This window comes from Manihot esculenta, chromosome 9 (genome assembly GCF_001659605.2).
Source record: "Manihot esculenta cultivar AM560-2 chromosome 9, M.esculenta_v8, whole genome shotgun sequence".
Classification (NCBI taxonomy): domain Eukaryota; kingdom Viridiplantae; phylum Streptophyta; class Magnoliopsida; order Malpighiales; family Euphorbiaceae; genus Manihot; species Manihot esculenta.
Genome location: NC_035169.2, coordinates 29,082,410 through 29,104,089, shown reverse-complemented (window position 1 = coordinate 29,104,089; position 21,680 = coordinate 29,082,410). Strand labels below are relative to the sequence as shown.

Here is a 21,680-nt window from a genome sequence, read left to right as displayed (position 1 = left end):
ATGTCTTATTTTAAGGGCAAATACATCGATCAACGCATTGTTAGTGCTCCCTATATCAACACCTCTAGAAAGGCTATCCTTGTTTCTAATGAGTCTAATGAAACCATTGGCAAGTGTCTAGCCAGCATTAACATTGAGAATGTTGAGGACAACAAAAGAGTTCTTCATAAGTTCCTCTTTAACACTCCTAGTGCCCTCCAAAAACTTAGTGGTGTGATTCTATTTGAAGAAACCATGTACCAAAAGTCTAAATTAGGCAAGCGTTTTTGTTGAAATCTTGAAGGAAGGTAGAATCCTCTGTGTTATTGAAGTTGATAAGGATAATTTTGAGCTTGTTGGAACCCATGGTGAGACTAAAACCTAGGGTCTTGATGGTGCCTTGCACAATGATTCTAAAAGTACTATGAAGCTAGTGCTCACTTTACTAAATGGTGTGTTATGCTTAAGATTGGCCCCAGTGAGCCATTCCAACTTGTCATCAACGAGAATGCAAATGGATTGGCTAGATATACCATAATTTGATAGAAAAATGGGTTGGTCCTTATTGTGGAGTCTGAGGTCTTAGTTAATGGACCGCGTGACACTGACAAGTGTGCTAAAATCATCCAACAAGTTATTGTTGCGTGCTACAAAGCTCTCAATGACCATGCATGTCTCTCTTAAGAGAATTGTAGCTCTACCGATTGCTAAATACAACAATGAACAAAAATCTCTAGGCATCTAAAAATATTGAGTTTCTTGCATCCTATAGAATCCAATAAATAATACAAATTAACATATACTATGGAACACCTGAATCCTCCTCTCCAAATTGAAGGTCGTTTCATTAACATCTATTTGATGTCTATCTTCTAGCTAAAAAGATGCATCTGATTGGAATCATAGACCAACATTCTCCGTATGCTCTTGGCCTAAATAATTGTTAATTAAGTACGATTAATTTAAAGTAATTAAATAATTAAAAATATGCATATATCTATTAATGAGAAATGTGGGTTTGAACACGTGTGCATGTATCTCCCTATTGTCCTGACAAGTGAATTAAGGAAAAAGGTGAGTTTTGATGTAGTGCAATTATTTTAAGGGTAATTTACAAAGACCTCCCTGAGGATTAATAAAATCCACAGAATAATCCCTCATTAAATTTTCAGTAATAAATTAGTTCTCAAGTTCAATTTTCATCTAACAAATAGTCCTACCCTTAATCAAGTGTACAAATTTCTGTTAGTTGACTATGACTAGATATTTTATGTTTTTTAATGACCAAAATACCCTGCTAGGTGGTCAATTTTTTTAATTAAAAGTTATTTTTATTCGTTATTTTAATAATAAAAATTGAAAAATTACTATTTTAATTTCTAAAAATCGGTGAATTTGTGAGTTTTATCCGTTATTTCTTTTACTTGAATAATTTTAATTTTTAAAGTATAAAATTAGTATTTTGTATAAAAATTAATAATGAACAATTTTTTTTCTTAAAAATTAATTTTTATATTATGTAAGTATAGAAAAAACAGATTTAAAAATTAAATATTATTTTTTATAATTAATTAAAAAATTAAAAATTAATTTTTATGCTTAGAAATCTGTCTAAATTGATTTTTATACATATAAACTTTTTACTTAACTAAAATTAAAAATTAAATTTTATACTTACATATTATAATTGGAATATGCCTAAATTGATTTTTATAAATATAAAATTTTTTATACTTATAGAATATCAATTTTTATTTTTTAAAAATTAAAATTATTTATAATAATAATAAATAAATAATCATAATGGATAAAAATCATAAATTCTTCAATTTTCAAATATTAAAGTAGTAATCATTCAATTTTTTATTATTAAAATAATTAGCAAAAATAACTTTTTATTAAAAAAATATTGACCACTTAAAAATCTCTAGTGAATTGTCAACGAACAGCAATTTGTAACTTTCATTATTGGAATGACTATTTAATTAGGCAGAAATTAAATTTAAAGACTAATTTGTTATTGAAAAATTAATGAGGAACTACTCTGTGGATTTTGTCAAACCTCAAGGAGGTCCATGTAAATTATCCTTATTCTAAATAACAAAGTTGACAGATCAAGTGATAATGGGAGTGTTTTTTATATGTATGTGGCTGATAAAGATGCAGAAAGAAAACAATATTTCCATGATAATTTGCATGTACCACAAGTTGTTTAATGAAGTCCAAAACTTCGATCCACTCGAAAATAATATATATATATATATAGAAGGGGATGAGGAAAAAAGGATTTTAGACAATTGTCAACTAATTATTATAGAAATCAATGATGCGGTAAAAATCTCATTCACTCGCTAGGTTTTGAATGAAATCATCCACCATAATGACAGAGCAAATTAATGTCTAATTATAATGTCTTTTTAATATAATTGTTTGGTGAGTCACAAATTTAATATAGGGGTATATAAGAAAAAATATATAAAAATTACATGTATGATGGTGTGTTTAGCCTATAAATTATCATGCTAACACTATAGTTGTGATATTGTAAATCTCTTATCAAATTTATCCTTCAATCATTTCTTTTATGGATTAAAACGTTTCTTATTTATTTCAATACACGAAATATTTAAAGTTGCACAAAATATTAATTTTTCATATTGGAGATAAGTCTATCTAGCTAGATTGCAATAAATTCTATCAAGGTGATAAACTCTTATCAGTTACAGTAATAGATAGTTATGCAAACTCTATCATCACCTTATCACTAATAGGCTCCCACAAATCCTTAACCAGGACGTTTTTGGATTATTAGAAATTGAAAAAGATGCTAACACCATTGTCATGGTGATACCTTAGTTAAAATGTCAGGTAACTAAGATTTGGAGCTTATAAATCAAGCTAAAATCTCTATAGAAGCAACCAAATTCCAAATATAATAAAAATCTAATGGATTGTGTTTCATGCGTGCATAAAATAGTAGGCTTGCATGAAGACAAATAGATCATACATCATTGTACCACAATATATGTACCACAATATAAGAAAGGCAGATGACTGTTGAGAGATCTCACAAAGAAGGGATTGAATCCATATCATTTATGTGGCAGCAATTCTTATTGCATGTTATTTTGCATTAGAGGAGTAGCCGGAAACAATCTTTTATTTCTTGGACAACCATAAGATCAGGCTTTTACCCATAAATATTGCATACCTGAAGGCGGAATTGTGGTAGTCAATACTAGATGCCCAATCGCCGTCGAAATAGATGCTAAATTTAGAGTTTAAGCTTCGAGTGCCTATTTAAATTTTTAATTAAAAAAATAAAAGATAATTTTAAAAAAGAGGTGAACAGTTGCATGAAAATCATGCAACTGCGACCTTGTGTGGGAGCAGTGGACCGTTTTGTCGAGGGTCTGAATGAACCGAGTCGAGGCAAGTTTTGAAAAGTTCAAATTTAGTTCATTAAAATTTTTTCGAGTTCGAGCCAAATTCGTACTTTACTCATTTCGAACTCTAATCGAGTATTAAGAAACTCAAGCTTGGCTCGTTTAGCAAATGAGTTTAGACGAGTCGAGTTTTTATCGAAAACTTAGTCTCAAATAGTTCACGAGTAGTTTAATTTATTTACATGTATAATTAGTTTTAGTTTAAAACTAATAAGTTTAAAACTAAAATAATTATATTTAAATAAGTACATCTACAAATTAGCTCATAAACTTATAAAGATGAGCTTTTAAATCTTAACCATTCAAATATATGCAAGTTTAAGAGTGTAACTAAACTATATAGTGCTAAACTTTAAAAAATTTAGGTTTGGCTTATGAAAATATATGTAGGGTTTGAGTTTATTTCTCTCATGATAATGATCTTAGCTTATTTAATGAGACTGTTAACGAGTTTATTCGCGAGCCTGCTCATGATAATAATATCAGCTTACTTAAGAATAATATTTGCTTTCAAAATTTTAATAGTTTATCTTAATAAGGGAAATAAGCTAATAAGGATAACTATGAAATCTAAACTAAAAAAATATAATATATGCTTGAGGTATTAGAAATTTTTAACCTATTTTTAGAAATACTAAAATTAGACATACCGTGAAACGGAAAATAAATGTCCATTTAAAAATTCATCCTAAAGTGTGCAGGTTCTTCTTTGCCCAACAATGGCAGCTGGCTAAAATGATCAACAAGTTCTCAGAATCGCTTTGTCCTTGATTTAAAGACTAGACATATTTATAAAATATAGGAGTGCACTTTATAATTAATAATGATAAAGGGATTTATTGTATTCAACTAAAATTATTAAAAATAATAGATACATAAAAGATAGGAATAGTTTGTATATATTCCAATATATATATATATAAATTACAATTTTAATCGTTTATAATATAATTATAATTTATTACAATTTATAATATATCTAAGAAAATTTAAAAAATGAGTATAAAATCAATATTCACTTCAATATAAGTTTAACTTGGTTTTGGACGATTCTAGTTAGTTTTGGTCCGACGGGGATGCCTACTATGTGTACAAGATTCATTTTGGGTTTTGTTAGTTTGTTTTTTTGTTTTGGTCGAGTGAGTTTCTTTTGGTTGGGAAAGAGTGTCTTCTTGGCCTGGCTGGCTTTCGTTGGAGCAAGGATGGACCAATGATAATCAGTGCCACATAACTCCTTAAGGTGGCTCCATAATTATGCTTGATCGGAAACACCATGGACTGGTCCATGGTCTTAGCTGTTGTTAGCATTGGATACTGTAGCTTTTCGGTTGTCTTCTAGTTTTGCATGGGGCTTGCTATATCCATTTCTTGACTTGTTTCTTGTTCAACGAATGGCGCGATGGCTGGCTGTTATTGTTTTGCTTAGGTGAGATTGCTTGGTTTTCCGTCATCAATTGTGGGTTGAGGTCAGTTGTAGTTGGCAGTGGGATTTTGGTTGGTGGCAGGACTAGTAGGATCTTGCGTGTTCTATGCTTTTTTGGATTTTCAAGTTATGTTTGGAGACCAAACCAAGTTAGGGTTAAGGTTAATTGGTTGGGCTTAGGTGTTGAGAAAAGCAATGGTAGTTTGGAAATGAAAGGATGATTTGCATTGATTGAGATTCTTGCTTATATACTCATTTGAGAGGGAAAAATGAAATTCAACAAACTAGCAAACTTTAACAGCTTGGGGTTCTCTATACTATTATGGAAATTTCTAGGGTATGCTACATTTATAAATAAAATGGTGTAGTTTTGGTTTCTACTTTATGGCGTCGTTTGACTTTTTTCTTTATGACTTTGTTTGGCTTTGAGATCGTGCTTCTTACTTTCCCTTCTGCGGTGGCATTTGGCTTGGGTATATTATATCTTCAGCTCCCTGCAAGATGGAGATGCCCTAGTTTTTGGGTAAATCCATCTTGGACAAGAGGTTGTGAAATTGTGTCGCATCGAGGGGTTTCGTGAACAGATCGGCGATCTGCTATCGGAATGGCACATGCACTGTTGAGATGAAACCTCTGGAGAATTGGTCACGTATAATATGGCAGTCGATGTCCAGATGCTTTGTCTTTTCATGGAATATGGGGTTGGCCGCTATATGCTGAGCTGCTTGGTTGTCGCAGTGCAGAGGAATGGGAAGCTCCGGTTCTATGTTAAATTCCTTTAATATATAAGTTATCCATTTCAGTTCGCACACTATAATCGCCATGCTTCTGTATCCAGCCTCTGCTGATGATCTACTAACAGTATTTTATTTTTTTATTTTTCAGGATATCAATGATTGACCGAGGAAGATGCAGTATCCGGTGAGTGATTTTCGGGTCATTGGACAGAAAGCCCAGTCTGCATCGGAGAAAATGCTCGGATCTTGAAATTATTTTGAGCTGGAAAGAATAAGCCTCATGTTGGGTAGCCTTTTAAGTAACAAAGTACATGGAGAGCTGCATCCCAGTGTTGTTATTGTGGCTGCTGCATGAACTGACTGAGATGCTGTGTTGCATAGGAAATATCTGGCCTGGTAACTCCAAGGTAAAGTAGTTTACCTACTAATTTTTTATATTTGTCTGGGTCTGTAAAAATTGGTCCAGTTGTATTATCGAGTTTAAGTCTTTGTGGTAAAGGAGAGTCTGATATCTTAGCATGCATGAATCCAATTTCTTGAAGGATGTCTAACACATATTTCTTTTGGTGAAAGAAAAGGCGCTTCAGAACGTGCAAGTTGCAAGCCCAGGAAATATTTGACATACCCTAAACCTTTGATGGTGAAGAGTTTATCTAGGTATGTGTTTACATATGATATGTTTTCTTCTGATTGTCCAGCTATGAGTATATCATCAACATAACAAGCAAAGCTAAAAAATTTTTTTTCTTTTTTGTGATTTTGTGAACAAGCAGTGATCAAAAGAGGATTGGTTGAACCCATATTACTTCAAACAACTAGTAAGTTCTTCATTCCACATTCTCCCTACTTGCTTTAGGCCATAGATGCTCTTAACAAGTTTGCACATTTGTCCTAGTTGGGCTTTATCATAGCCTTCTGGGGGTAGCATGTATTGGTCTTCTTCTATATGACCATGTAGATAAGCATTGTTAACATCTAACTGGTGTACTGGCCAGTTATTGGTAGTAGCTATAGCCATGAACATTCTCAAAGTAACTAGTTTAGTTACTGGAGAAAAATTATCAAGGTAATCAACCCTAGGTAGTTGGTTGAATTCTTTTGTCACCAATCGGCTTTAAATCTTTCAACAGATCCATCTGGCTTGTGTTTGATTTTATAAACCCATTTTGAGATAATGGCCCTTTTTCCTTTTGGTAGGGTAGTTAGGTACCAAGTATTGTTTAATTTTAAGGCTTCTAGTTCATCTTGCATGGCCTGCACCCGTTTGCTATCCCCCTTTGCTTGAAGATAGGACTTTGGTTCATGACTCATAGATACATTTGCCACAAAGCTCAAGTAATGAGGTGTAAATATAGGTTCAGAAGTGAAGCTAGATAAGGTATTAGAAGAGTTACCTGTGGTAATATTAGAGAATAAACCAGGATTACCATGACACATAAAAATTGACACAAAATCATTTAGCCATCTAGGTTTGGTGGAGTCTTGTACTTCTCCTTGTTGACGTTGAGGTTGTCATTCCCTTAGTATTTCCTGTTGAAATAACTAATAGTTTAGAAGTAATAGATGCTTCTTCTTCAGATGTAATGGGAGCTTCATCATCTTCTTCAGTGTCTTCTATCACTCTTGGGGATTCATGGGTAGGACTATGGTTGGTGTGTGTTTGAGGTGGGGCTGGTAGGTCAGGTTCTGGTATTGTGTTTGGTAGCACTTATTTGTGAGGGTTATAGGTGTCCTATTGGGATTTGAATGGAAATATGTTTTCGTGGAAAATGACATCCCTGGAAATTAGGATTTTATTGAGGTCCAAAGCATAGACCTTGTAGGCTTTCATTCTAGGAACATATCCAAGGAAGACACTCTTAAAAGCCCTTCTGCAAACTTTGTTTTGTGAGGTAGAGTATTGGTTGTAAAACATAAGCAACCAAAGGTTTTAAGTAGCTCAAGGTTAGGGGTTTCCTTATGTAGGCGGGCATAAGGGGTTTCCTAATTTAACACTAAGTTAGGGAGTCTATTAATAATTTATGTGGCTGTAAGTATGGATTCTCTCCAAAATCTTTGTGGTAATTTTGACTGAAACATCAAGGCTCTTGCAACTTATAGCAAGTGTTTGTGTTTTCTTTCAATGACTTCATTCTGTTGTAGAGTGTATGGGCATTATCTCTGATGGATGATGCCCCTTTCTTTCAATCATTTGATGCAATCTTGATTCACGAATTTTGTCCCATTATCTGTTCTTAAGTTCTTCATTGTTTTGTGAAATTGATTGTGGATCATGGCAATGAACTCTTCCAATATAGAAAGCACAGACTGTTTATGTTATAGTAGGTATGTCCATGTGGCTCTAGTATAGTCATCAACTATAGTTAACACATATCTTGCATTTGAGATTGAAAGTACTGAATATGGGCTCCAAAGATCCACATGAATTAGCTTAAAAGATGTTGTAGTAGTAATCTTGCTTTTATTGAAACTCAACCTTTGTTATTTTGCAATGAGACAAATGGAGCACACATGGGAATCATAATCACTAGCCTTTATTACATTTCTTGATGCATGACTCAATCTTTTGTACCATACTTCATATTTATTTTGATGTTGCTGAGATACTAATGTTGTGGTGATTATCTTCAATCTGCTTCCTTGATGGCTAAATGATTCTTTATTTAGTCTATATAATCCTTGGTGTATTCTCCCAATAGCCAGTAGGTATTTAGTCACTAGGTCCTGCAAAATACATTGGTTATGAAGAAATTGTATAGAAATTTTGCCTGATTATGTAATCTGACTTACAGACAACAAATTGTATTTAAAGGTAGGTATATAGAGTAAATTTGATAATTGCATATTATGGTTCAGAAATATTGTTCCAATTTTAGTGATGGTCTTCATGCTGCCATCGGGTAAGGTGACAAAACTTGATTTAGTTAGAGTTCTGTGGTTTGAAAAAAGGGACAGGTCATTACACATATGAGCTGTGGCGCCTGTGTCTACAACCCATTCCCCTATAGTTCTAATCTTATGAGCCTTAGAGTAGCAGTAGGATGACATCCCTGCAAATCCAGTGTAATTCACACAATTGGCATCATTGCTACCAGTAGTACCTTGGCCATGATTCTTTATGTACCTCATCATTTCCTGTATCAGTGATTCCATATTCCAGTCGGTTTTGTTATGAACATAGTTGTCATCACAATTCAGAGGTGTTTCATACACGTGGCCCGCAACAATACTCTTTCCTTTAGCCTTTTTCTGTTTGAGTTCATTGAACCAATCTGGATATCCGTTAAGCTAGAAACACATTTCCTTTATATGTCTTGTAGCTTTGTAGTAAGTGCATACTCTGTCATCTTTCTTCTTGTATTGAGTTCTCCATGTCCTATCTCTATTGTTCTCTCGGACCTTTGCTGCCATTGCACTATTTCCAGATTCTTCGTTTTGAGCTTTTCTCTGCTTTTCAATCCTCAAGATCATGGAATAAGCCTTGTTTACACTAGGCAGAGGTTCCATGATGAGGATTTGATTTCTTGCATGGTCATATGTTTCATTTAGGCCCATCAAGAATTGCATTAATTTGTGTTTACGTTCTATATCAGCGAATAACTTTGCTGCACCACAATCACATACAGGAATTGGTTCTAAACATGCATATTCATCCCACAATTTTTTTAATTTTGTGTAATACATCATGAGATTGTTGTTTGCTTGACTAACATTATTGATCTCCTTCATTAACTGGTACATTAAGGGACCATTACTATCTCCAAACCTTTTTTTTAATTCTTCCCACAATTAATAAGCATTTGTAGCATAAAGAAAGGTTTTGACCAGTTCTTTCAAAAGAGCATTCAAAATCCAGGATATTACCATGTTATCGGTCTTTTGCCATTCTTCATAGTTTTTGTCGTTCTGCTTTGGCATTTTACATTTGCCGTTTATGAATTCTAGCTTGTCTTTTGCCTTTAACGCAATTATCATTGATCTGCTCCATGTTAAGTAATTGTTTCCATTCAGAGGTGAACTGACGAGGATCATACTGGGAGAATCAGAATTTAGTAGCCTGATCGTCTTGTCTTCTTTATCTGCCTTTTCTGGTATGGTTTCTTCGATAATTTCTGTCATCAGGCTTGTTAGGTAAGGTATATGGGGAGAAATAAGGGAGGATTTCTCCATATATAGATCCGGTTTTAGCATAATAGTTTACATAGTGTAAGCTCTGATACTATGAGTAAAGCAACTGTAATTTGGAAATGAAAGGATAATTTGCATTGATTGAGATTCTTGCTTATATACATGTTTGAGAGGGAAAACTGAAATTCAACAAACTAACAAACTTTAACAGTTTCTGGTTCTTTATATTATTTTGAAAGTTTTTAGGATGTGCTACATCTATAAATAAAACAGTGTCGTTTTGATTTCTCCTCTACGGTTTAGTTTGACTTTCTTCTTTACGACATCATTTCACTTTGAGATCACGCTTTTTACTTTCCCTTTTTACTTTCCCTTTTGCAGCGTCGTTTGGCTGGGTATATTATCTCTTCAGGCGTTCTCTTTGAGATGAGATTTTGACTTTTTTTCTTTGAATAGTTTTGATGTAGTTTGTTAATAATATATTTTGAATTGTTAAAAAAAATTAGGTGCAGTTCTTAGTTTCATTATCTACTCGATATAATATTAAGAGTATTTAATTATCTCCATCTATAATGAGACAACAGAATATTTTAAAAAGAAATATTACAGTATAGTTTATTTAGTGATTTTTTCTTTAAATGCAATTAAATCTATAGTACCCATGAGTTTTAAGTCCAATGAAAAAAAAATATACAAATAAATTGAAAAGAGCAAATGGAAGCAATTATGTTCAGAAGTTGCAAAAGTAAAACCATTGAGTTCATTTTAGTATGTATGGTATTAGGTTTAGTCAACATACAAAAACTTCTGGCTTTAAAGAAGAGCACTTCCTCCTACTGTAGCTGTTAAATTCACAGGCTGCTCCATTTTATTTCGGCTTCTTTCAAGCTCAGCCCATGTGCGCCAAAACCCCTCTCTCTCTCTCTTTCTCTCTGATACTAAATTCCTTTTGAGTAAAGGGCAGACACTATGATACCATGTTGCCATGAGCAGCAATAAACTTGGATCCCGGTTCTTGTTCATCAGTGTTTGCAGATGGAGCATTATATGAACTGGGCAGAAGCTATAGCCTCTGCTTGGGTTTTAATGCTATTGATAGGTCTAATGTGTTGCTGTCTCAGTACCAAACCACGCTCACACGGCGATATCAACAGCGGCTCCGGTAGCTGTTCTTGCGACGGTGGCTATGCAATCTGATCATTATCATTTCTTCCCCTCAACGTGTTTGTTTTCTTTCTTTTCTTTTTTCGCGTATTGCAGAGGTTGCTGCTGATCGGTGAAGCCTGCCTAGCCTGTGTTTGTACGTAGAACAAGAGTCTTTTTTACGGTTATTTAATTCTTTATTCCTGTATTGCTTCTAAATCTGCTTTTTTATTCAGTTAAATTCAATTATTATTATTAATAATTATTTATTTATGCTGATGGAGATGAAACTAAAAATTTTGATGTATATTTTTAAAAATTTTAATGTATTAATCATTGGTCTCTACAAACAGACAGTACCAGACGTGACGTGGCAAGTGTGCGAGTGTCACATTTTATCCCAACCGCTAACAACCTTACAGAACACTTCTAGTTTATAGTTGGTGTGTCCGAATCATATACCCCAATTCTCCATTACACACACACACACAAAATAATTAATTATTTAATATAAAAATAAAAACAATTTTCCAATTTAATATGAATTTAAAACAATTTAATAAAATAATATTGATACATAAAAACATTATTGGAGAAAGAGTTTTTAGATACGAGAAACAGATGAGGAAGATACTGATTATGCCACTAGTTAAGCTGATGTTGAATGAAATCGAAAACGCCATTCTTATTAGTGTTTTCAATAGCACTTCACCCATTAATTAAGGTGACGTAGTGTTTCTTAATACTCCACGCAGAGCGTATTTGACTATTTCTAAATTTGTTACATTTATGTTTTTTAATATTAATGTAAAAAGAGATTTATCAGTGTCCTAAGAGATCGTCAAATAAAACCTACCCATGTCCAAAGAAATTTATTGTAAAAGAAAGAATACCAAAAGGCACACATGATTATGTTGGTAAATTAATATTAGTGTATTTAATTATTAATAATTTTAATTTTTTTTAATATGAAAAATATATATTATTAATTTTTATAAATAAAAAATCATATAATAAATTTAAATAATAAATTTCTAATTGTGTATTCCGTTTAATGCAATAAAATAAAAACAGGTCTTGCGAAAAGATATTTGAGACTTAAATATTTAAATATCACATTTTAAATCAAAATATATGATATGTAATAATATTAACTTTGTATTATAATTATTATCATTATATATATGAAAATGTATATCAAATTTATTTTTTTCAAAATAAATATTTCTAATAAATACCATAAATATTAACCATATAAAACTAAACAAATTTGGAATATAGCCAGATATTATCTTTGATTATTAGGTGATAAAGCAATAACGATTGAAATTTATGTAAACAAACAATAAAATATGAAAATAACAGTTAAACAGACTTATAAAGGCTAATTTAGTAATACTCCCAAATTTAATATCTCAAATTTTACTCTCTGTTAAAAACAAAAATTTAGTCTTTCAAATTTTACTCTCTGATAAAAAAAAACTAATTCAGTAAGTGAGCACAGTGCGCTTGAAAATCCAGCACTGTGTCCCATCAGTCATTGAAGGAATCAGTGCTTTCAGTAGCAGTCTAACCGAAAAGGCCACTGCAATAAACGTTTTCATCAATGCCACTTCAAATTGCATTTTTCAAACAAATATCACTTTTGTATTAATTTTTTTTTTAAACAAACATTGCTTTAATAAATTATTTTTAACTCACTCTAACTTGTAAAAAGTTTTTTTTTTAAATATTATTTTAGTAATTAACAAAAAAAAACCTTATGCTATCTCTCTTGTTTTTAAAAAATAAACCAATATCATTTAAAACCACTGTTTATTTTCACTCTACATTTTAAACTGTAGGATGAATTTATCATAATTATAAGTTGGTAATTAAAGTTTATATTTTCTTATATCAATTTTAAACTTTAGCTATTATTATATTTAATTTCAAATGATAAAATTTAAAAGCTAAAATTAAAATATTTAGCTATATTATAATTTATTATAGATATATGACCTTTAATTTTTTTTAATTAAAAATTAAAATATAAAATATAAAATTCCTCAAATTTATTTAAATAAAAATACACTTCTCAAATTTATTTAAATACACTTCTCATATTTAAATTCAATTCTCACCAGACTAATAAATATGTCAGTGCGCCATTTAACCTATTATTATTATTATTATTGATAAAAAAACCCATTATTTTAAAATTGCAGATGTAATAAAAATACATATGATGAGTTGTTATAGTATAATAAAATATCAAATAATTTATCATAAAAATATTTTAAAAAACTCTGCCATAACAGTAATACTATTATTATTATTATTATTATTATTATTATTATTATTATTATTCTTTAATGATTTTTATAATTTTTTACGTATTTTATATCGGATATTGTTTAGTTATTAAAAAGTATATGCGACAGTTTAGAACTGTACAAAAAGACAAAAGTAGTCTTAAATTGATGACAGGCTCAACACATCAAAATTACAAATCGTCACTTTATGGAACACAATTCTTCTCTGCTCCCTCAAAATAAAAAATAAAAAGATAATAATAATATAAGATAATAACAAATTCAGACATCATGTGCCAAAACTACGATCTCCAGCATCCCCGAGTCCTGGAACTATAAATCTGAAAAAGAATAAATCATGCAAAAAATTTAATTTCAAATTGGTGATGCAAACAAAACAACACAGAGGTACTTACCCTTTGTCATTAACAGTGGGATCAATAATTCCAGTGTAAACGTGGAGCCTGCAAAATTACAGAACAACTTAAAAATCTTTAGGAATGATTAGTTTTATAAAATTAAATTGCGAAAAGTGGTTTATCTGATTTACCCAGGAAACTTCTCACTGAGCTTTTGAAGGGCTGGAGGAGCAGCTACTGCAGATATCTGTTGCACATTCAGCAGAGTACTATCAGACTTTAGAGATAGAGAAAGAAAACAGCTAGTTAGCAAATAGATAAAGCAAATAACAAACATTTAATCAGGCTCAAATCAATTAGCAGATTTTTTTCAAAAGCAAATCCTACATATAAACTCGTATCAATGAAGCATATCTGCTCCTAGCAAATCCCAAATGTATTCGTCCTGTTCAAGCACGAATGTTTGCGCATTCATGGACATATATTGTATAATGTGACAGCAGAGAGCAAATATCGATAATCATCAAGCCACCACCAACTCTCTTGTAGCCTCAAAACGATCATAAATCTGCCAGATTTTTCTATGTGATGAAGTCCCCATCATTTTCGTCTTTGGTCCCCCTTCCAGTTCCACAATACAAAATATTTATTCATACACATTTTTGTTTGACACCTCTAGTGTTGCATTTGAAATCCTCTAACGGCCTCTACTCGTCATGAGTGAATAAAAGTAACAGCAAAGCTAACTGTGGGATCTTTTAGTGGATGTAGACAGTGTTCATACAATGGATCAATCTATATATAAATTGCTACATGAGAATGATAATTATTTCCATAAAATTCTTTTTCAAATATTCCAAAGATGAGTTTTCTACAACTCCAAAATATTTCCATTGATAATAATGCAAAAGAAATTTCTTCTGAAGATAGTACTAGCATACCAGTTTTCACAAATGCAAGAAGGATTCTTGATACTACTTACCACTTTTATTTGTTTGTTCTCAACCCCACGTTCCTTAATGAGGTCAATTGCTGCCACTATTGTGCCCCCTGAAAACAAACAAAAATTTAAGCACAGTTGGATGTACTGAGATGAATTTATGAGAAAAAAAAAAAAGGCTTGATTTTTTTTTTTTTTTTTTAAATAAAGACCCGAGTTCTCATGCTGCCATCACACTTCCAGAGTGTGCAAAAAACAGTTACACTGAGATAGGTATGAGAAGTAGTGAATACGTGCATATAATCTAAATTTCCCTGTCTAATTATTGTGTTATATTACATAATCCTTTTTCTTCTCATATTGTTCCTTTAAGTGAGGCAGAACATATGATGTTCAAATGATGAATTCCAATGCTAAATGTTTAGTATAACTATCCAAATTGAAGACTCAGCGAGGTATTAATGTTTGCTGTTCCCATATACCTCAGCAAGATAATAGGTGTTAGGCTCCATTTCTTTCATAGAAAACATTCAGTCAAAGGGAAATTCCTTCAATTCTAAGGAAATTGACTTCCATGTTTTAAGAATAGACCAATGGGTTGAAAAAGACCTATCATTTGCATAATTTTACATTTTAATCCAAATGTTTAAATTTTAGATGAATTGACCAACATTTGTATTTGGGTGTAATTTTTTGACCAATTTCAAAATCAAAGATAAGCAACGCAATTATTAAATATGCAATTTACACCTTCAACAGTGATAGATTTTGTTTTACCGCAATAATTCTGAATATTTTATAATGGAGATGTTATTTAATCCAAAAGCCGCATATAACAAAAAAAATCAAGAATAATATGTATGTTATAAAATTTTCATAATTATTGCTGCAAAATTCATCTATTATTGAAACTGTGAACTGCATATATAACAGTTAAATTACTATTGTCTTTATAATTAAAATATCAGTTAACAGTTTAAGTATGAGCTAATATTATTTTCATATGTGGAATTAGTTTATATTTAAAAAATAATAAAACATTACACATTCACATGCCACCTGAACTCACATTTTTATTTTTGAAAAATAGCAAAAATTAGACCCAAATTCAAATGTTGGATCAATTCATTCAAAATTTAAACATTTAGATTAAAATGTAAAATGAAATAACCATTGAACCTTTTTCAGTCAACTTTTAAAATAAAACATTAAAGCATTGCTAGACTTCTATATATACTCATAAAAGTAAAGATGTTTACAAGGGAACTAGACATTAGACAGTCATTAGAACTACAATTAGAATTACAACCTTTGTTGGTCACCTCTGGACATCACCAGCCACCAGTGATTGACAATAGTCACTGGTGATGGCCACACTTTTCTCTATTGTTGTATTGTAAAATATGCAATTCTCATATGTTTAAATTTTAATAATTCAATATATTGAAGTTAGTATTTTTCCAATATGAAATACTTCCCAACTGATTTTCAGTATTGTCACCAGATATCAAAAATAAGTTTATGAGAAAATATTTTCCATAAACTACTTTTCATGAAACAGTACTAATGATGTTTACATGAACTGTTTTGTAGCTGACTAGTGAAAGTCAACCAAGTGTTGGTCCTAATTTAACTTCAGGTTATAGATTCTCAAACCTGAATGCCCATGTAATGCAAGAATAATAGGATAACTATCACATAATGACATCACAAGTTCACTTCATCTTTTGAAGGACCGACATTTCAAGAGACAACATGATAAGCTTCTTGATACTAAGAAATCAAGGAAAAGAATAAACAAATATTATCATGAAGATATGATAAAAAAAAAAAAAAAAACGTCGCAAGAATTATTAGAAGGTAAAATCACCTGTTGCCAGCATAGGATCTACCACGAATACTCGCGACTCTTTGGGGAATTTTTCAGGCAACCTAAAGGAATTTCATATGTGAAAAAGTCATACTAATAAGAAGCAAATTTCTAAAATATTGAAGTTTGGAAACATCAGATAATAAAGTCACTCGGTATAAATAGGGTGAAAAGTAAACATCCCTTATTTATTTGACAAAAATGCTTACTTGTTCAAATATATCGTTGGTTGAAGTGTCTCCTCATCTCTGCTTATCCCTTAATTTCCAAAGAAGAAGGGGAGAGGGGCAAAGGGTTAAAATTCAAAAAACCAAACCAAAACTTGAAAATCAACTAGGTATGAAACAAGCTAACTATTTAGAAGACTTAAAAGTAAAAAAAAAAATTGAAAATCAACTAGGTATGAAACAAGCTAACTTGTTGATACCAGTATTACATATGAGATACAAGGACAATGTTTTTTGGAACTTTCCAATTAGATCTTACAATAATTTAATTATACACATTTTTCTGCAAAGTAGTTTTCTGCTAAAGGTACCTAAAATTTTAAACTTTCCACATGTGAGCTAGGTTAGGAGCTTGAAAATAAGTATATAAGGACAATTTATGAAGGGGATAACTAAAATTACTAAAAATTTGTAAACTCTCTTGTATATACTAAACTAATTTATTATGTACTCATTTTAATTTTAATTATTTATAGTTACAATGTTAAAGTTACAATTATCTTTTAATAAAACTTATACAAGGAATATCCATTAAGTATTTATAATGACAATATTAAAATTACACTCTATTGAAAAAATGAAAGCTAATGTACTCGATTAAAAGTTAAAGTCTTATTATTTTTTAAAGTGGTATTATCGTACCTTAATCTTGAAAATCGGCAAGATTTTGTATTTCTTCTAATTAATTATAATATTGAACTCTACATTATTATTAACTGTTATTGATTTGTATGTTCCACCTATCTATCATCTATAGGTTTATCTATTAACTAATAGAGATTATTATATGAAACAACAATAGCAAAAACTAATTTATTCAACATAAGCGATTAATGATAAAATTAGCAAAATAAAATAAACTATAAAATCTAAGTTAAACATGTACCCCCCACCCCACCCCACACACATACACAGACACACAAAAAAAGGAAAAAAATTATTTTTCAATTAACTATAAAACAATAATATATTATTTTTATTGAATATAACTATAATTGTATTTTTATTGAATATAACTATAATTGCATTTTTATTAATCACCTATAGTTGTAATTTCAATATTGTGTTTGAGATCTTTTGACACAATTTCACTATATTATTTTTACAGCAGATTTTATTATCTATAAATTCTTTTCAGTATTTGCATAATTAATAAATTTAACTTACTTACACTTTACTCTTTCATAATTAACAAATCCAATTTAATATATTTTACATTTTATATTAATTTAACAAATTTAATATGCATTTATGCTAAAGATAATAATAAAATTCAATTTATTACTTATTTTATTAATAAAAATATTTACACATTAATAATGTAACAGGTTCACGTGCAAGTGCAATGTTGTCCCACAAACTAGTTAATAAAGTTTGTTTACACGAATTTGTGAAGTACTTCTAAAGCAGCAGAATTGTTAAACAAATATACTCAAAAATCCCGACTTTCAGAGTATATCCTTTTCTGACCTATATGGTAGGTTTTTGTTGCAGGCAATATTGATGACGCATGTTCTGCAAGAGCAAGACCAGCTCTCAAGATTGGAACAACCTAGGGAAATTTCAGAAGAATATTTCAGTTAATGACCCAAAAGGCAGCACCATCCACTAAATTATACTTTTACTAAATTAATATTGCAAATTTGCAACTCAGTCACCTTGTAAGAGATTAAGCATATCAGGGGATCCAAAATAATAAAATATTAAAAATAGTATTTAAGTTTGTAACCAGTAACCCACCGCCACAGGCTCCCTTGGATCAATAAACTCAACTGAAGCAACACCCATTGGTGACTGAATCTGCCCATTGATGGTAGGCTGGAAAAAAGACAACAGAAAAGTAAGAAAACATCGTTAAAATCACTTCTAGATAATAATCTTCTCGCCCATCAAACATGGGCCTTTCTAATTGATCCAGATGCAATCAAGAAGTGATGGTTAGTGTGACAACAATTTCATTGGAATTTGGAAGCCACAACCTTACAAAGAAAAGAAAAACTTATTATTTTCAAGCATTATTGAAAGTTTGCTATGCCTTCTATGACTTTTAATTTAAGCTCTACTCCATGATTCACTAATAGTTTAGTATTAACTAAAAGCTAAACAACATTATTCGGTACTTGATGAATTTAATCCTAATGTCCTATCTGTTCATCAGTAATAATTCAACTTCCCAATGTCTACTTACTATAAATTATGCATACAGACACATGATATGCAGTTATGCACATGCTCAAAGAGAGGATGGGAGGTTAAAAAACTTTTAGACCATACTTAAAGTAGCAAGAACATTTGTAAGAAAAATATTTGTGAATGACATTCTAGGATTAAATCCATAGAAATAATGATAAAGACTAGCTTTTATCACTTAATATATCAGCTTTACTTAAGACTTATTTACATCAAACATCTGAATCAACTATGTATAAACATTAGCAGCAAACAAGGGAAGAAAAACTTACCAACCAATCCCTTGAAGCTTCATAAATTAGAAGCCTTCCTAACTCAGCCAAGGCGTTTCCTGCAAAGAATTAGGAAAGATAAATTAAGATCTCAAAACTATAATATAAATAAGGCATGGGAAGCATACAGAAGGAAGAAATGAATAAAAGAAAAACTAAAAAAAGCTGGACAAGCCAACTAAACAGACCCTCCATGTTGTGGCACAAATTGATACAGCAGGCTAAAGCTTCCAACATGTCAACTCTCATCTAACCATACTCAATACACACATGTGCAGACACCCACTTCAAAATTGTTCTTTCAATGCATAAGGGAAGCTACGTGTATATATCATATGCATTAAATAATAAAAGAGTTACCCCAAAAATGGCCTGGCAGTTATCCCTTCCCATATAAAAAAAACTACCTAAAGAGTTAAAATGGCATAACATAGGATCAGACAAATTTTTGAGCTAGCAGCCAAGTGGTAAACTTACAAATAGAGCATCCCTCGGCCGCCCACACACATATATATATAAGGACACACTTATAGAATTGCACTTAACTGAAAATTGGGCAAGGAGTTTGCTCATTTCTCAGAACTGAAACCCAGTGCTTGATCAAGGAATGTGGAGGCACAAACACCTAAGAAATTGAACCAACTTAATCGATTAACACTCAAGCCAATCTCACTTCTGGCAAAAGAAAATACACAGGAATAAAAATGAACTAACAAGCATTCTATCCCCTGAAATCGGCTTTTCCTCTGTGGCCATGTGAGACTTCATAGTTAGAAAGCTCGACCGTGAAGTACTGGAACACGACATCTAAAGCATCACAAAACAATAAGCATAATCAATTGAAATTTTCACAACTATGGAAGTGAAAGAATTACATGAAAAAGCACAAACAGAGCACAGGGATGGGGAGGCAGAGTTAGAGAGAGTAACGGGTTTAACCTTGTGGAAATTGAGGGAAAAAGAAGAAGAAGATGGAAAGAAAGTAAGAGAAGAGTTAGGGTTTCGTAGGTGACATTTATACGCTAAACGCGGCGTAGAAGGCGGGCACCGGAGACACAAATTAATGTGAGACGCCATTCATCCGGGAACTTTCGATCTCAGAGAGCACTTGGCTAGATTCCCACTCGTGGAGAGTTTTTACAACACTGGGTTTGGTTTGGTCGAAGAGAGAATGTGGACGTGTCATCGCCGTTGATCTGGTGGCATATGTTGGGTTCGAGTCCACGGGCCTAACTAAAAAGTCCAAACATATGAAATCCCTTGGGCTAATGAATAGTCTGCAAAGAACCATTAGCCCATTCCCAGGTTCAAACGGAGATTGGAGAAGGAAGAAGGAAAGTTACCTCGCCGTCGCCGGATAGTGGCTGACCTGAAAAATCAATGAATTGAGTGAGCTAGGAAGGGGAAGTCACTATATAGTAGAGAAATGGGAGAGTCGTCGCCGGATTAACGCATCAAAGGAGAGTGGTGCTAAGCAAGCAACAAGCCAATTAGGTGTACCTGTGGCATCCAGCTACCACTTGACCCACCACCATTATTTAGCTATGATGGCTGTAAGATTCTCGGAATTGGTACCTGTTCCGATGCAATTTCTATTTCTGCGAATAATGTGTGGCCTGCGTCACTATCTTCTTCTCATCCTTCAGGCAAGATGCAACTTCCAAGCGCCTAGCTACTAGCTGGAATGAGTGTCGTCGACCTGTGCAGAAAACCATGCTAATGCGCTCGCCTACTAGTGCATGTGCTGTGAATTTGATGTGCGCGCAATTGCCTGAATATTTATACACTTGCCTCGCGTACTGCAGCCATCCTTGTAGCTCCGGGCCTCCGGCCAAGCGTGTAATATCCGGTTATATCATCCGATCAATGTTTCAAATTTGTTAAACCCGGAATAGCGGAGGATTAATGATTTAAAAAGAAATCAGAATACTAGTTCAGGATGCGCTTGGTATTTTTGTTTTTTCGAAACTAAGAGCATTTTTTATTTAGAAAAATAATTATTTAATCTCTAAATTTAATGAAACTGATTAATTAGTTTATTAATTTAAAAAATTAATTTTTTTACACAAATAATTTTTTTAAAAAAATTAAATGAATTCTTATAAAACTATTCATAATTTCATTTTCATATATAATAAAAAAATTTCAAATTAAAAAATTTTAAATCTTTTTATTTCAAATAAAATTTTTCAAAAAAATAATTCAATTAAATTGAGTTTTTATAAAATTTGTGATTTCAAATTCTTTTATTTTAAATAAGAATCTTAAAAAAAATAATTTAATTAAATTGAATTCTTATAAAATTTATAATTTAAAATAGAGTTAAAACATTTTTAAGGTATTAAAAAATTTATTAATGAATTTTTTTATTAACTTTAATATTTATGTATTTTACCATTTAATTTTTATAGTATAAATAGAATTTATTATTTGATCTATTAATTTTATAAAAATTAAACTAATTGGTCATTCTACTATTAATAGATTTTAGATTTTTTTTATATTTAATGGATAAAATTTACGAAAACACTAATTAATAGATTTTTAATATCTCAAAAATATTTTAATATATTTTTTAAAATTAAAAGATTAATTAATAAAATTCTTTATATTATAAAAATTAAATAATAATTTTTCCTTTTTATTTTTATTATTTACCACTTAAATTTACT

At 31.2% G+C, this 21,680-nt stretch overlaps 1 protein-coding gene and 1 pseudogene across 2 annotated transcripts; one reads left to right on the top strand and one right to left on the bottom strand.

The window, feature by feature from the left end:
• Positions 1 to 663, top strand: LOC110623287 (annotated as a pseudogene).
• A 12,624-nt stretch (positions 664 to 13,287) lies between these two features.
• LOC110621981 (uracil phosphoribosyltransferase) lies at positions 13,288 to 20,855 on the bottom strand. Of its 2 annotated transcripts, XM_043960404.1 has the most exons (13): positions 20,584 to 20,855; positions 20,352 to 20,377; positions 19,723 to 19,815; positions 19,555 to 19,633; positions 19,009 to 19,067; positions 18,287 to 18,364; positions 18,017 to 18,098; positions 16,529 to 16,577; positions 16,320 to 16,381; positions 14,492 to 14,559; positions 13,701 to 13,756; positions 13,567 to 13,614; positions 13,288 to 13,491 (listed from the first exon to the last, which is right to left on the bottom strand). In XM_043960404.1, exons 3-13 carry the CDS (start codon positions 19,813 to 19,815, stop codon positions 13,440 to 13,442), a joined length of 726 nt encoding a protein of 241 aa, XP_043816339.1. In that variant the 5' UTR covers positions 20,352 to 20,377; positions 20,584 to 20,855; the 3' UTR covers positions 13,288 to 13,439. The 2 variants fall into 2 exon arrangements, with proteins under 2 accessions (XP_043816339.1, XP_021621995.1); XM_021766303.2 differs by lacking the exons at positions 20,352 to 20,377; positions 20,584 to 20,855 and adding an exon at positions 19,948 to 20,223.
• Positions 20,856 to 21,680: the final 825 nt, after the last annotated feature.

What these genes read in the sequence shown, in the direction of transcription:
- LOC110621981 (XM_021766303.2), bottom strand. Translation starts at nt 20,085, where the DNA reads ATGGCGTCTCACATTAATTTGTGTCTCCGGTGCCCGCCTTCTACGCCG. An exon ending in TTTCAGGGGATAGAATGCTT is followed by an intron (nt 19,634 to 19,722) that starts GTTAGTTCATTT and finishes TCAATTTCTTAG; the next exon opens with GTGTTTGTGCCTCCACATTC. An exon ending in CCCACTGTTAATGACAAAGG is followed by an intron (nt 13,492 to 13,566) that starts GTAAGTACCTCT and finishes ATTCTTTTTCAG; the next exon opens with ATTTATAGTTCCAGGACTCG.